The following is a 15563-nucleotide window of genomic DNA, read 5'->3' on the forward strand; positions in this document are numbered from 1 at the left end:
GGCTAGAGAAGAAGGAACCAGATAGGAGAGGGGAGAGGACAATAGGAGAAAGGGATCCAGGGGATCTAATAGGCAGGTGAGAAGAAGTGAAAGATTAGAGTGTGTAACAGAGGGAGGGCGAGGGGGTGGGATTTGTTCACTGGAAGGAGAAATTGATATTGGAGGGTACCCAGACAGAGCATGAAGTTTTGCTCCTCCACCCTGAGGATGTCTCACCTTGGCATAAGAGGAGACGATAGATTGACATGTCAGAACAGAATTGTAATTAAAACGTTTGGCTACCTGGAAATCACGTTTGTGGCAGATGAAGAAGTGGTTCCCCGACTTATGCGGGGCTCACTGGTGTAGTGGAGACTGCATCAGGGGTACTGGACATAATAGACGACTCCAGCAGATACACAGGTGAAGCGTTGCCTCACCTGGAAGGACTGTTTGGCACCCTGAAGGGAGATGAGGGAGGGGCTGTATGGGTAGGTGAAGTACTTTGGCTGCTTGCAGGGGTAAGTGCCAGGAGGGAGATTAAAGGGAGATAGAATGAAGTGTCGGGAAGTGTATGGTCATGAACTTTGGTAGAAGGAATGGACTATTTTTTAAATGGGGGGAAATTCAAAAATCAGAGGTGCAAAGGGACTTGGGAGTCCTCATGTAGGATTCCCTGAAGGTTAACTTGTAGTTTGAGTCGGTGCTAAAGAAGGCAAATGCAATGTTAGCGTTCATTTGGAGAGGACTAGAATACTAATCAAGGATGTAATGCTGAGGCTTTATAAGGCATTGGTCACACCATACTTGGAGCAGTTTTTGGCCCCTTATCCCAGAAAAGATGTGCTGGTATTGGACACAGTCCAGAGGAAGTTCACAACAATTATCCCAGGAATGAAAGGGTTAACATATGAGGATCATTTGATGGCTCTGACCCTGCATTCACTGGAGTTTAGAAGAATGATGGAAGATCTCATTGAAATCTATCAAATATTGAAAGACCTAGATAGAATGGACATGGAGAGGATGTTGCCTATGGAGGGGAAGTCTAGGACCAGAGGGCCCAGCGTCAAAATAGAGGGACGTCCATTTACAACAGAGATGAGGAGGTATTTCTTTACCCAGATGGTGGTGAATCTGTGGAATTCATTGCCATGGACGCCTGTGGAGGCCAAGTAATTGGATATATTGTAAAGCAGAGGTTGATAGATTCATGATTAATCAGTGTGTCAAATGTTACAGAAGAAGGCAGGAGAATGGGTTTGAGCGGGATAATAAGTGGTGGAGCAGAGTCATTGCACTGAATAACCTAATTCTGCTGCTATGTCTTATGGTCTCATGCAGGGCTTCCTCACTGAACTCTGCCCCTCCATGTTAGGTTCTGAAAGAGCCCAGACTGTGGACTTATCTACGGAGCCTTTATATTGACTTCACTCAGCTTCAGTGCATCCCTCACATGTTCTCTGCAGCCTGAAATGCACTATTCAGCAGCATTCTCTTACACTAATCAGCATCCCCTTACACTAGTCAGCATCCCCTTACACTATCAGCATCCCTTTACACTAACCAGCATTCCCTTACACTATTCAGCAGCATTCTCTTACACTAACCAGCATTTCCTTACACTATTCAGCAGCATTCTCTTACACTAACCAGCATTTCCTTACACTATTCAGCAGCATTCTCTTACACTAATCAGCATCCCCTTACACTAGTCAGCATCCCCTTACACTATCAGCATCCCTTTACACTAACCAGCATTCCCTTACACTATTCAGCAGCATTCTCTTACACTAACCAGCATTCCCTTACACTAACCAGCAGCATTCCCTTACACTAACCAGCATTTCCTTACACTATTCAGCAGCATTCTCTTACACTAACCAGCATTTCCTTACACTATTCAGCAGCATTCCCTTACACTAACCAGCATTTCCTTACACTATTCAGCAGCATTCTCTTACACTAACCAGCATTTCCTTACACTATTCAGCAGCATTTCCTTACACTAACCAGCATTTCCTTACACTATTCAGCAGCATTCCCTTACACTAACCAGCATTTCCTTACACTATTCAGCAGCATTCTCTTACACTAACCAGCATTTCCTTACACTAACCAGCATTCTCTTACACTAACCAGCATTTCCTTACACTAACCAGCATTTCCTTACACTATTCAGCAGCATTCTCTTACACTAACCAGCATTTCCTTACACTATTCAGCAGCATTCCCTTACACTAACCAGCATTCCCTTACACTATTCAGCAGCATTCTCTTACACTAACCAGCATTTCCTTACACTATTCAGCAGCATTCTCTTACACTAACCAGCATTTCCTTACACTATTCAGCAGCATTCTCTTACACTAACCAGCATTTCCTTACACTAACCAGCATTTCCTTACACTAACCAGCATTCTCTTACACTAACCAGCATTTCCTTACACTATTCAGCAGCATTCTCTTACACTAACCAGCATTTCCTTACACTATTCAGCAGCATTCCCTTACACTAACCAGCATTTCCTTACACTATTCAGCAGCATTCTCTTACACTAACCAGCATTTCCTTACACTAACCAGCATTTCCTTACACTAACCAGCATTCTCTTACACTAACCAGCATTTCCTTACACTAACCAGCATTCTCTTACACTAACCAGCAGCATTCCCTTACACTAACCAGAATTTCCTTACACTATTCAGCAGCATTCTCTTACACTAACCAGCATTTCCTTACACTATTCAGCAGCATTCTCTTACACTAACCAGCATTTCCTTACACTAACCAGCAGCATTCTCTTACACTAACCAGCATTCCCTTACACTATCCAGCAGCATTCCCTTACACTAACCAGAATTTCCTTACACTATTCAGCATCCCCTTACACTAACCAGCATTCACTTACACTAATCAGCATTCCCTTACACTATCCAGCAGCATTCCCTTACACTAACCAGAATTTCCTTACACTATTCAGCATCCCCTTACACTATCAGCATCCCCTTACACTAACCAGCATCCCCTTACAATAACCAGCATTCCCTTACACTAATCAGCATTCCCTTACACTAATCAGCATCCCCTTACACTAATCAGCATTCCCTTACACTAATCATTAGCATCCCCTTACACTAGTCAGCATCCCCTTACACTATCAGCATCCCCTTACACTAACCAGCATCCCCTTACAATAACCAGCATTCCCTTACACTAATCAGCATCCCCTTACACTATCAGCATCCCCTTACACTAACCAGCATTCCTTTACAATAACCAGCATTCCCTTACACTAATCAGCATTCCCTTACACTAATCATTAGCATCCCCTTACACTAGTCAGCATCCCCTTACACTATCAGCATCCCCTTACACTAACCAGCATCCCCTTACAATAACCAGCATTCCCTTACACTAATCAGCATCCCCTTACACTATCAGCATCCCCTTACACTAACCAGCATTCCTTTACAATAACCAACATTCCCTTACACTAATCATTAGCATTCCCTTACACTAATCAGCATTCCCTTACACTAATCATTAGCATTCCCTTACACTAATCAGCATCCCCTTACACTAATCAGCATCCCCTTACACTATCAGCATCCCCTTACACTAACCAGCATTCCTTTACAATAACCAGCATTCCCTTACACTAATCAGCATCCCCTTACACTAATCATTAGCATTCCCTTACACTAATTAGCATTCCCTTACACTAATTAGCATTCCCTTACACTAATCAGCATTCCCTTACACTAATCATTAGCATTCCCTTACACTAATCAGCATTCCCTTACACTAATCATTAGCATTCCCTTACACTAATCAGCATTCCCTTACACTAATCATTAGCATTCCCTTACACTAATCAGCATCCCCTTACACTAATCATTAGCATTCCCTTACACTAATCAGCATTCCCTTACACTAATCATTAGCATTCCCTTACACTAATCATTAGCATTCCCTCTCGCCTTTTATTCACCTCCACACTCTCTTAGCAAATCCACAGTCTGCAAAGAGGTGGGAGGCTGTTCCTTCCTCATTGTGGCCATCCCAAGGGCAGTGTGTACAGGGGTGGTATGGCATCTATAGTGTAAAGCTCTGACTATGAGGGATCCTCTCACCACCATCCAAGCAAACTCTTGGTGCTTGTTGGTGATGAAGCATTCTGCCAGGTGGTTTGGACCATTTGTTCAGGGAACAAACCACAGGGTCCATAATGTCAGCAGGTACATTCCACACTGACCGCTGCCTGATGGACGTGTGGTTAAAGGTGTTTACTTAGAAAACAGTGAGGCTCCTAAGCTGGGTGGTGTTTAATCAGTCCATCTGGGACTGCCCCTGCGAGGAGGTGCCTGACATCTGTCTGGATGGGAATGGGTGATGTAGGGAAGTCCAAACAAAGAGATGGCAGAATGGACATGAAACTGGTAGAAGCACTCATCCTTAATTTCATTTCACTATCCCATTCCCATTCCCAGGAACACGCCAGCCAATCACAACCAGGCATCTAACAGCAAGAACCAATGATGACAGTAAAGCAAGGAACCGACCAATCACATACACAATTGTGACGCCCCCTGCCTTGGGACAGCTAGTTGCAGTTCACAATGAGAACGTCACCGGGAATGTTTCCAGCTTCACTGAAGAAGACGTGAGTTTGTGTTTCATTTTCCTTTCTTCCCTGGAGAATGTGGCAGAGTTCCACCTGGAAGCTGAGATTTGAGTATGGCCCGAGTTCCTCTGGAGTTCAGTGTAAATGCAGAACCCTCGGTGGGTGTGGTCAGTGGCAAGTTCAGCCCTTGAAACAGGACATGGCAACACTTACTGGCAAAGCCAGTGGGTAGACAAAGTAAAGTATCAGCACTTGGTGCCAAAGTCAGGAGCACCACAGTAATTAATGTAACAGCTCAGGGCAGCAGAGTTCAGAGTCCACTGTATGAACTTCCCCTGTGCACGTGGGTTTCCTCCGGGTACTCTGGTTTCCTCCCACAATCCAAAGATGTACTGATTAGCAGATTAATTGGTGATTGTAAATTGTCCTCTGATTAGGTTTGGGGTTAAATCGGATGGATGCTGGGAACAGCTCAATAGGTTGGCAAGTGCCTCTTCTGCACTGTATCTCCAAATACATAAATAAATAAAGTTGCAGGGAAGGGGAGGAAAATTTATAATTATTTTTATTGATCTAGGGAGACAGTGAGGATCAGGCCCTTGCAGCCCAGTGAGCTGCACTGCCTGGTAATCATGGGACAACTTACAATGACCAATTAACCTACTAACCTTTGGACTGTGGGTGGAAACCGGAACATGCAGAGGAAACCCATAGGGTCATGGGGGGACTTACAGATGACGTTGGAATTGAACTCTGAACTCCGAAGCCTGGAACCGCAATAGCATCCCGCTCACCATTACGCTACTATTGTGCAGAAAAGTGATGATGCATTCCAGGCTGGCACTGTTCAAAACTTCATCCAGTCTAGGTGGAGGACGTCACACTGAAAAGCTAAACCTGCAAATGCAATATATCTGTTATAAAAGCAGAAATAATGCAAAATAACTGGTTAGGCAGTTTCTGTGGAGAGTGAAACAGCTAATATTTCAGACCAACTACCCTTCACCAGAACCCAGCAATTTCTAGTTTTGTGCTGGCAGTAACCTATGTTACTCTGGGTAGAGATCACAAAGGCTTCACCACAGTCACACACAACTTCACAGGATTAGGGGTTCTGCTGGATGACTGGAGCACTCCTGTAAACACAGCTCCCTGTGTAAACTCTGCAGATGCTCCAAATCCAGAGTAATACACACAAAATGCTGGAGCAATTCAACAAGTCAGGAACATCTACAGAGGGGAATAGAGTGTCAATGTTTTGGGCCAAGACCTGGTGAAGGGTCCCTGCCCAAAACATCGACTGTTTATTCCTCTCCATAGATGCTGCCTGGCCTGCCACGGACAGTCCCAAGCCCAGCTGCGAAAGAGGGTCGGACATGGCATTAGCAATCCCATCCCATAGAAAAATTCAGTGGTGCAGAAACTACAACAGAAGTTCCAAAGATCTTATCCTTGGGAGAGGAAGGATCTTTCATAGGTTACACATTGAAAGACTGAAAGACTAGCCCAGGACAGAGGACTCTGGTGAACCTCTGCCACAGTAGGCGTGATGGGAAGAAGAAGAATAGCTCCTCCATCATTTTGTGTGTGTTCCTCTGTGTGTAAAAGAAGACAACAAGTTAAAACAGAAAACCACAGCCACCCCATGATAGGGAACAGATTCAACTAATTCAGGCATAATTCATCATTGAATAGAAGGTGGCTGCCAAACATAGATTAAATGTAAGCCATGTTTGATTAACTTGAGTTGTTTGTATCAGGGGAGGGTTGATAAAGGTAGTGTAGTTGATGTTGTAAATGTGGACTTTCAAAATTTGATAAGGTGCCATGAGGCTTTAGAAAAACTGGGAGTAAAGCAGGGTTTGCATCCTTTTCTCTGCCACAGACCAATGCCATTAAGCGAGGGGTCTGTGAACCCCAGGTGTAAAGAGACTGCATGTAATATTAGATAAACAGAAAGCAGAGAGAATAGTGGTAAGCAGTTGTGACTTGGGATACAGTATTGTTCTCTTGCAATTGGCATTAATTCCACTGTCTCTTTGATAAAAGTTTTTGTTATAAAGTGGGCTTGACATGACATTTTTACACTTGCATAGTTTACTAAGCTGGGAATTGTAGTAAGCCGTGCCGGAAATCACAGGTTTCAAGTTACAAACAGACAGGTGAAAGGGGTGGATATGAGCCAGATTGTCTTGAGACAATAAGACCATAAGACATAGAAGTGGAAATATTCCATTCAGCCCATCGAGTCTGCTCTACCATTCCATCATAGCTGATTTATTATCCCTCTGAACTCCATTTTCCTGCATTCCCCTGTAACCTTTGACACCCTACTAATCAAGAACCCATTGACCTCTGCTTTATATATTCCCAATGACTTGGTCTACATTGCTATAAGACATGGAACAGAATTAGGCCATTTGTCCCATTGAGTCTGGTCTGTCATTTGATCATGGCTGATCCATTTCCCTTTCAACCCTATTCTCCTCCTTGTCTCCGTAACCTTTCGTGCTCTGACTAATGAAGAACCTATCAACCTCCCCTTTAAATAATCTGGCCTCTACGGTTGCCTGTGGCAATAAATTCCAGATTCACCATCCTTTGGCTAAAGAAACTCCTCCTTATCTCTGTTCTAAAGGGATATCCTTCTACTCTGAAGCTATGCCCTCTGGTCCTAGACTCTCCCATTATTGGAGACATCTTCTCCACATCCACTCTATCCAGGCCATTCAATATTGAATAGGTCTCAATGAGATTCCCCCTTGTTTTCTCCCTGAAGCAGTGAAATTACACATTCTGTTTGAAAATGTGAGGGGATTGATATTAATGTTAATGCCTCATAGTTCATGGTTCTTTATCAAATGTTACAGTTTTGAAAGGGTGCAGGAGTAGTTCCAAATTGTAGAAAATGTTGAGAAGGTTGTTTATAATTGGACACAGGAAGTTAAGTTCTATAAACAGGGGATAGGTTTCATCTGCAAGAAAGTTACATGAAGCATAAAACTGATATCAATGGTTTGACACCAGCTGGAGTTGCAAAATCCATTTTTGGGACCCATTTTTTAGGAAGGATATGAAGACTTTGGGAAGAAAATGAGGGCTCTGTGGATTGACTAGGCAGGGAGGGATGTTCACCAAGGGGAGATTCATCATAGACACCATCTGAATCCAGAAAGGCTGTTTCTGTGTCTGTAAGATCAAGGGACCAGAGCATTCAACTGGTGAATGAACCAGGAGCTGCAAGTTACAACCTAGATAATCCATGGGGTGCTGCAGTCACAAAGCAGTTAGCGTGGCAGTATTACAGCTCGGGGCGTCGGAGCTCAGAGTTCATTCCCAGCGTCCTCTGTAAGGAATTTGTATGTTCCTGGTCGGGGGTGTGTGGGTTTCCTCTGGGTGCTCTGGTTTCCTCCCACAGTCCAAACATGTACCAGTTAGTAGGTTAATTAGTCTTCATAAATTGTCCCATGATTAGCCTGGGGCAAGATCGGTGGGTTGCTGGGTGGTGTGGGACATTGGGCCAGAGGGGCCTGTTCCACACTGGATCTCAAAGTAAAGATTCATCATTACTCTCAAAGGGGATTTTCTGGTTTAACACAAGGAGGAGTGTTGCAGTACTTTGGTCTTCTGGCAAGACTCCTACTTCTCTTAAAAAGAGAGATGATGTAGGTCTAATGGAAAGTGATGGGCTGAATGGCCTCCTGCGGTGGGACTGGTCCCTGTGGAAAATCTACCTGGTACAGCAGTGAAAGGCCTGGTGGGATTGAGGGAGAATACAGGCGAGGAACACGGACACAAAATCTACCTGGTACAGCAGTGAAAGGCCTGGTGGGATCGAGGGAGAATACAGGCGAGGAACACGGACACAAAAGAAAATTTCAGATAAATTATTCTTGTACTCTGAAGATTGAAGATGTAGTTTAATGAGTTGTTGCTGAATTATATCACTCTGACTTTTGCTATTGTTAGTGCCAGAGGAGATAAATGAGTTTCTGAAATCACATTGCTTGTACTTCATGCTGGAAGAACGTAATTAGTATCACCAGTGAACACAGTCATACACTGCATCGCTTTTCATCTCCAACCAGACTGAAATAAATGGCCACCATTACCTTATCTGTCAGATTATCATGAAATTATTCACACTCTGCCTGCTCACTGAACAATTTCCTTCAAGGTTCTGTTCCTAAGGATGTCAAAATGTCAAAGCCAAGGACATATTTAAGAAGTCAAGCAGTTCAGTAAATTCTCACTAGGTTAGTGATCGGTTAATGTTCCAGTAAAATGGTGGCATGCGCAAACACAGTGGCTTCTACAAAGCCAACAAAAGCTGTAATGTATTTTAAAAACATTTTTATGACTGCAAGACCCCGCTGAGCATTAAGAACTTTAAGTACTGCAGGTCTATCCCATCAGCGAGTTGCTCATTGGCAGAGAAACTGAAGGAGCAGGACTTGGTGTGGATCGTGCTGCTGCCTGCATCCAAGAGTCATCGGAGGAGCTGATGAATGAAGGCAGTGTGCAGTCTAACCGCGAGTGATCGTCTTTGTTGCTTCTCTTGTCATCACTGACCCCGCTGGACATTGTGAACGTGGCATGCTGCAAGTCCGATTCACTGGTTTATTGGCTTCCCTTTTGGGTGCCTCCGTCACAGCGAGGACGGCTTCAAGCCACAGTGTTGTCTGTTTGCAGCCACTCAGGAGAAGTGTCAGAGAGGGGCGCTGAACCGGAGTGCCAGAGACGGTGTGGCCTCGAGTCCATGCTGGAATCAGTGCTGTTCCCACTCTTCACTGGGCAGAAGATAAGAGCATAAGCTATGGGAGCAGAACTGGGCCATTTGTCCCATCGAGTCTGCTCTGCCATTTCATCATGGCTGATCCATTTTCACTCTCAGCCCCAACCTTCTGCCTTCTCCCTGTATCCCTCATGCCTTGACTAATCAAAAATCTATCAAACTCTGCCTTAAATATACCCAATGACTTGGCCTCCACCGCAGTCTGTGGCAACAAATTCCACAGATTCACCACCCTCTGGCTAAAGGAAGTCATCCTCATCTCCGTTCTAAAAAGATGCCCCTCTATTCTGAGGCTGTGTCCTCTGGTGTTAAACTCTCCAACCACAAGAAACATCCTCTCCACATCCACTCTATCCAGGCCTTCAATGGTTCAATGGTTCAATTTAATATGAGAGAGTATACAACTATACAACTATACACTATACAACCTGAAATTCTTACTCTTCACAGACATCCACAAAACATAAGAAAAACCTGCATGATGTGCTTTGGAAAGTGCAGGGACTGCAGCTGGATAGACTTCAACATCTATTTACTGTGAGACACACACCAGAACCTCTAGGCTAAATTCACCAAAGATACTTGCAGATTTCTACTGTGGAGAGCATTCTAACTGGCTGTATCACTGGGGGGGGATGGTGTTCTACTGCACAGAATCAAAATAAGCAGTGAGAAATATTGTAGGAAAGGCTGCTGAGTGTAGGGCCTGGATCAAGTTATGGAATTATGATATTGTGGCCATTAGTGAGACTTAGTTGCAGGATTGTCAGCTCAATATTCTGAGCTTCCATTGTCTTAGATGCGACAGAGTGGGAGGGATTAAAGGGGGAGGGGTAGTGTTACTAGTCAGGGAAAGTGTCACGGCAGTGCTCAGTCAGGACAGACTGGAGAACTCGTCTAGTGAGGCTTTATGGGTGGAACTGAGGAATCGTTAATGGAGCTATATTGCAGACCACCTAAAGGTCCACGGGATTTAGAAGAACAAATCTGTAGAGAGATTGCAGACTTTTGCAAGAAACATAAGGTTGTTATAGTAGGTGATTTTAACTTTCCACATATTGACTGGAAAACCCATACTGTAAAATAACTAGCTGGGATAAATTTTGTCACATGTGTTCAGGAAAGTTTCTTTACTTCAGTACATAGAACTCCCAACTAGAGAGAGTGTAATACTTGATCTCCTATTAGGAAATGAGACAGGGCAGGTGACATGTTTGTGTAAGGGAACAATTTGCATCCATTGATCACAATGCCATTAGTTTCAAAGTAATTACAGAAAAGGACAGGTCAGGTCCTTGGGTTGAGATTCTAAATTGGAGAAAGGCAGATTTTGATGGTATCAGAAAGGACCTGACAAGTGTGGATTGGAACATGCAAAGGGCAAAGTTGGTCCTCTGGTTGATAATCTATGCGTGGAGCCAGAAGAGAAAGGGGATATCTTAAATGGATTTTTAACATCTGTATTTAGTCGGGAGACAGACACTGAGTCTATGATGATGAAGCCACCAGCGGTCGGGGTCGACCATGGTTATGTGTTCTAGCTGTCTAGGTAGGCAAGCCAGTACAACATGGAGAGAAAGCTGTTGCCCGTGTAGCAGGCTGCCCGTCTCCACTCATCCGATGACACCAAAGGAACGGCAGAGACTGATACAGTTTGGCACCAGCAGCTTCACAGGAACTGATAGTCAGCATTGAACTCAATGTAGGTCTGCCTTAGGGACTCCAGCTCTGGATGTTTCCTTGGGTTTACTCCCAAAGCCCTCCCCATGAGTGAGTATAGCAGCTAAACAGCAGAGGTCTGAGATCAGAGTTTTCCTTTTCCTAGATGAGCTGCCAACCATGGCCCAAGCCAAGTCTACAGAAATGAGGCAAAGTCATGGACCCTATACAGATTACAGAGGAGAGTTGTTTGCTGTCTTGAGTCCAATTAAGGTGGATAAATCCCCAGGACCCGACAAATGTTCCCTCGGACCCTGTAGGAGGCAAGTGCAGAAATTGCAGGGGCTCTAACAGAGATTTTTAGATCATCCTTACCAACAGATGAGGTACTAGAGGACTGAAGGATAGCTGATGTTGTTCTGCTGTTTAGGAAAGGTTCTAGAATTAAACCATGAAAATATAGGCTGGTGAGACTGACATCAGTAGGGGAAAGTTATTGGAAGGTATTCTAAGGGACTGGAAATATGAGTATTTGGATTGACAGAGACTGATTAGGGATAGTCAGCATGGCTTTGTGCAATGTGGGTTGTGTCTAACCAATCTTGTAGAGTTTTTTTTGGAGAAAGTTATCAGGAAAATTGATAAAGCCAAGGCAATGGATATTGTCCTCATGGATGTCAGCAAGGTATTTGACAAGGTCCTGCATGGGAGGCTAATCAAGAAGGTTTAGTCACTTGGCATTCAGGAAGAGGTAGTAAATTGGATAGACATCGGTTTTGTGAGAGAAGCCAGAGAAAGTTAGTAGATAGTTGGCTCTCCGACTAGAGGAGTGCTGCATGGATTGATGCTGGGTCAGTTGGTGTTTGTCATCTACGTCAATGATCTGGGTGATGATGTGGTCAACTGGATCAGCAAATTTGCTGATGACACCAAGATTGGGGTGTAGTAAACAGCAGGATAGTACCAACTGGAAAAATAGACTGAAAAATGGCAGATGGAATTTAAAGCAGATAAGTGTGAGGCATTGCACTTCGGTAGGACCACCCAGGGTAGGTTTTACACAGTGAACAGTAGGGCACTGAGGAGTGAGGTAGAACAGAGGGTACAGGAGGTGGGATGTTATGTTGAAGTTGTATAAGACATTATTTGGGTCTAGTTTGAAGTACTCTGTGCAGTTTTGGTCACCTACCTAGAGGAAGGATGTAAATAAGGTTGAAAGAGTGCAGGGAAGGCTTGCAAAATTTTGCCAGGACAGGAGGACCTGAGTTATAAGGAATGATTGAATAAATAAGGACTTTATTCCTTGGAATGAGGAAGATTGAGGGGATATTTGATAGAGATGCATAATTATGAGGGGTGTAGATGGGATAAATGCAAGCAGGGTTTTTCTACTGAGGTTGGGTGGGACTACATCCAGAGTTCATGGGTTAAAGGAGAAAGGTGAAAAGTTTAAGGGGAATATGAAGGGAAACTTCTTCATTCAGAAGGTTGTGAGAGTATGGAAAGAGCTGCCAGCCCAAGTGGTGCATGCGAGCTTGATTTCAACATCTAAGAGAAATTTGGATAAGTACAGAGATGGCAGGGGTAGGGAGAGCTATGTTCCAGGTGCAGTTCAATGGGAGTAGGCAGTTTAAATGGTTCAGCATGGACTAGTTGGGTTGAAGGGCCTGTTTCTGTTCTGTACTTTTCTATGACTCTATGTCAGGCTAATAAACACCCTACCCACAACCCCACCCCTCCACCACTACATACACATCAGCTAACTTCACTTCATGTGCATACAAATAATCTATGCGTATAACATTTACTTGTATATTGTGTTTGATAGAATTGCATTTATATTTATTTTGATTGTGATTTGTTTATTATTATGTTCTATATGCAATCATTTCTTTCTCCTTTACATGAGTGTAATGCAGAATGATAGTGCACTATCTTGAATCTGGAATAGAGTTATAGAGGTGTGACTGAGAGGCCTGGGGTTGCTGCTGGAGATTAGGGTGGGAAGCTCCTCCAGTACCAACACGCTAAACCAAGCAACTTCTTCCTGTGTCTCTGACTCTGATTCATGCATTCCTGCCTCTGCACTTTGATTCATTCCATGATATGTGCAGGTTTCATTTATTCTCTGATTTTATCGTGCCGCCCAAGATATACAGACTTGCTGATTAATCAGCTGCTCAGCTCTTTGCTGCCACACCTAATTTCCAGAAACTTTATCTCTAACACCAGGAGAGAAATAGAAGTCATTATAGGCGATACGCATGTTACATTAGTGTCCTCTTCTCAAAGCACTGTCAGAAATGTGTACCAACAGCCTTCAGGATTTTAACCCAAGTGAATGAATTGACTTTATTTCTTACATCCTTCACATACATAAGGAGTAAAAATCTTTATATTACGTCTCCATCTAAATGTGCAATGTGCAATCGTAGTAACTTATAATCACTTTTAATAAATAGAGCAGTCAGTGTAATATAGAGAACACTCAAATCAGCATGAGTTAATCAGTCTGCTGGCCTGGTGGAAGAAGCTGTCCTGGAGCCTGTTGGTCCTGGCTTTTATGCTGTGGTACCATTTCCCAGATGGTAGCAGCTGGAATAGATTGTGGTTGGGGTAACTCGGGCCCTTTTTACACATGTGTCCTTGTAAATATCCTAAATCATGGGAAGTTCACAACTACAGATGTGCTGGGCTGTCCGCACCACTCTCTGTAGAGTCCTGCGATTGAGGGAAGTACAGTTCCCATACCAGGTAGTGATGCAGCCAGTCAGGATGCTCTCAATTTTGCCCCTGTAGAAAGTTCTTGGGATTTGGGGCCCATACCAAACTTCCTCAACCGTCTGAGGTGAAAGAGGCATTATTGTGCTTTTTTCACCACACAGTTGGTGTGTACAGACCACATTAGGTCTTCAGTGATGTGGATGCTGAGGAACTTAAAGCTGTTTACCCTCTCAACCCCAGATCCACTGATGTCAATAGGGTCTAGCCTGTCTCCATTCCTCCTGTAGTCCACAACCAGCTGCTTTGTTTTTGTGACATTGAAGGAGAGGTTGTTTTCTTGACACTACAGGTCAGAGAGATGACTTCTTCCCTGTGGGCCACCTTGTTATTGTTTGAGATAAGGCCGATCAATGTAGTGTCATCGGCATATTTAATTAGCAGATTGGAGCTGTGGGTGGTGATACAGTCATGGGTAAAGGAGGGGACTCAGTACGCAGCCCTAAAGGCTCCTGTATTGGTTATTTCCTGAGATGATCATTGGCAAGTCCTGCACTCATAAAGTCTTAGAGCATAGAAACAGGCCCTTTGGCCCATCTAGTCTGTGACAAACTATTGTTTTGCCTAGTCCCATTGACCTGCACCCAGACCACAGCCCTGCATATCCCACCCATCCAAACTTCTCTTAAACATTTAAATCAAAATCGCATCCATCACTTCCACTCTCTCACTACCCTCTGAGTGAAGAAGTTTCCCCTCATATGCCCTTAAACATTTCACCTTTCATCCATAACTCATGACCTTGAGTTCTATTCTCAGCCAAACTCAGTGGAAAAAGCCTGCTTGTACTTAGCCTATCATTGCTTCTGAACAGAGATCAGAATCAGGTTTATTCTCGCTGACATACAGTATGTCATGAAATGTGTTGTTTTGTGACAGCAGTTCAATGCAAGGCATAAAAATTACTATAAGTTACAATAGGAAATGAAATAAATAAATAGTGCCAAATAGAGAGGTGGTGTGGATGGGTTCATGGACCATTCAGAAATCAGAAGGTGGAGGGGAGGAAGCTGTTCCTAAATCACTGAGTGCATTTTCAGGATCCTGTCTCTTCTTGTTGGTAGCGATGGGAAGAGAGCATGCCCTGCATAGTGGGCGTCTTTAATGACGGATCCCACCTTTTTGAGGTACTGCCTTTTGAAGATGTGAGTGGTGGGGAGGGTTCTTCCTGTGGTGGATCTGGCTTCGATCCTGTCCATTGGATTCTCTGCACAGGCGGTAATGCAACTAGTCTGATTATTCTCCACCGTACGTCTGTATACATTTGCTATAGAGTCTTTGGTGACCTACCAAGTCTCCTAACAAAGTACAGCACAGCTGCTGGTGAGCCTTCTTCATGATTGCATGAATGGTTGGACCCAAGACAGACCCTCTGAGATGCTGACACCCAGGAAGCTGCAGCTGCTCTCCTTTCCCACTGCTGATACCTCGACGAGGACTGGCGTGTGTGTTTCCCTTGACTCCCCCTTCCTGAGGTCCATAATCAGTTCCTTGGTCTAGCTGATGTTGAGTGCAGCAAGGTTGTTGCTGTGATACCACTCAAGTAGCCATCTACACACCTCCTCATTAGCATCATCGGAGAGGTACAACCTCGATGTTATCCTGGCAGCCCACACTCAGGATTCAGCCACCTCAGTATTTCCCTGAACATTGATTCCTCTTCACAAATTCCACAAACTAGGACAACCATAATGTTGGAGGTCATGCAGATCACCAGATAA

At 44.0% G+C, this 15563-nt stretch overlaps 2 protein-coding genes across 3 annotated transcripts in view; one reads left to right on the top strand and one right to left on the bottom strand.

Annotated features, from left to right (window-relative positions):
• LOC140714035 (chondroitin sulfate proteoglycan 4-like) overlaps positions 1–15563 on the top strand; it is a 192681-nt gene that overhangs the window by 163968 nt on the left and 13150 nt on the right. For both annotated transcript variants that reach the window (XM_073024695.1, XM_073024694.1), the window contains exon 8: positions 4474–4646. In XM_073024695.1, coding sequence (XP_072880796.1) covers positions 4474–4646 — 173 coding nt within the window. The remainder of the gene's footprint in view (positions 1–4473; positions 4647–15563) is intronic.
• Positions 1–15563, bottom strand: part of snx33 (sorting nexin 33) — a 154183-nt gene that overhangs the window by 12300 nt on the left and 126320 nt on the right. The window lies entirely within an intron of this gene.

Source organism: Hemitrygon akajei, chromosome 21 (assembly GCF_048418815.1).
Source record: "Hemitrygon akajei chromosome 21, sHemAka1.3, whole genome shotgun sequence".
Taxonomy (NCBI): domain Eukaryota; kingdom Metazoa; phylum Chordata; class Chondrichthyes; order Myliobatiformes; family Dasyatidae; genus Hemitrygon; species Hemitrygon akajei.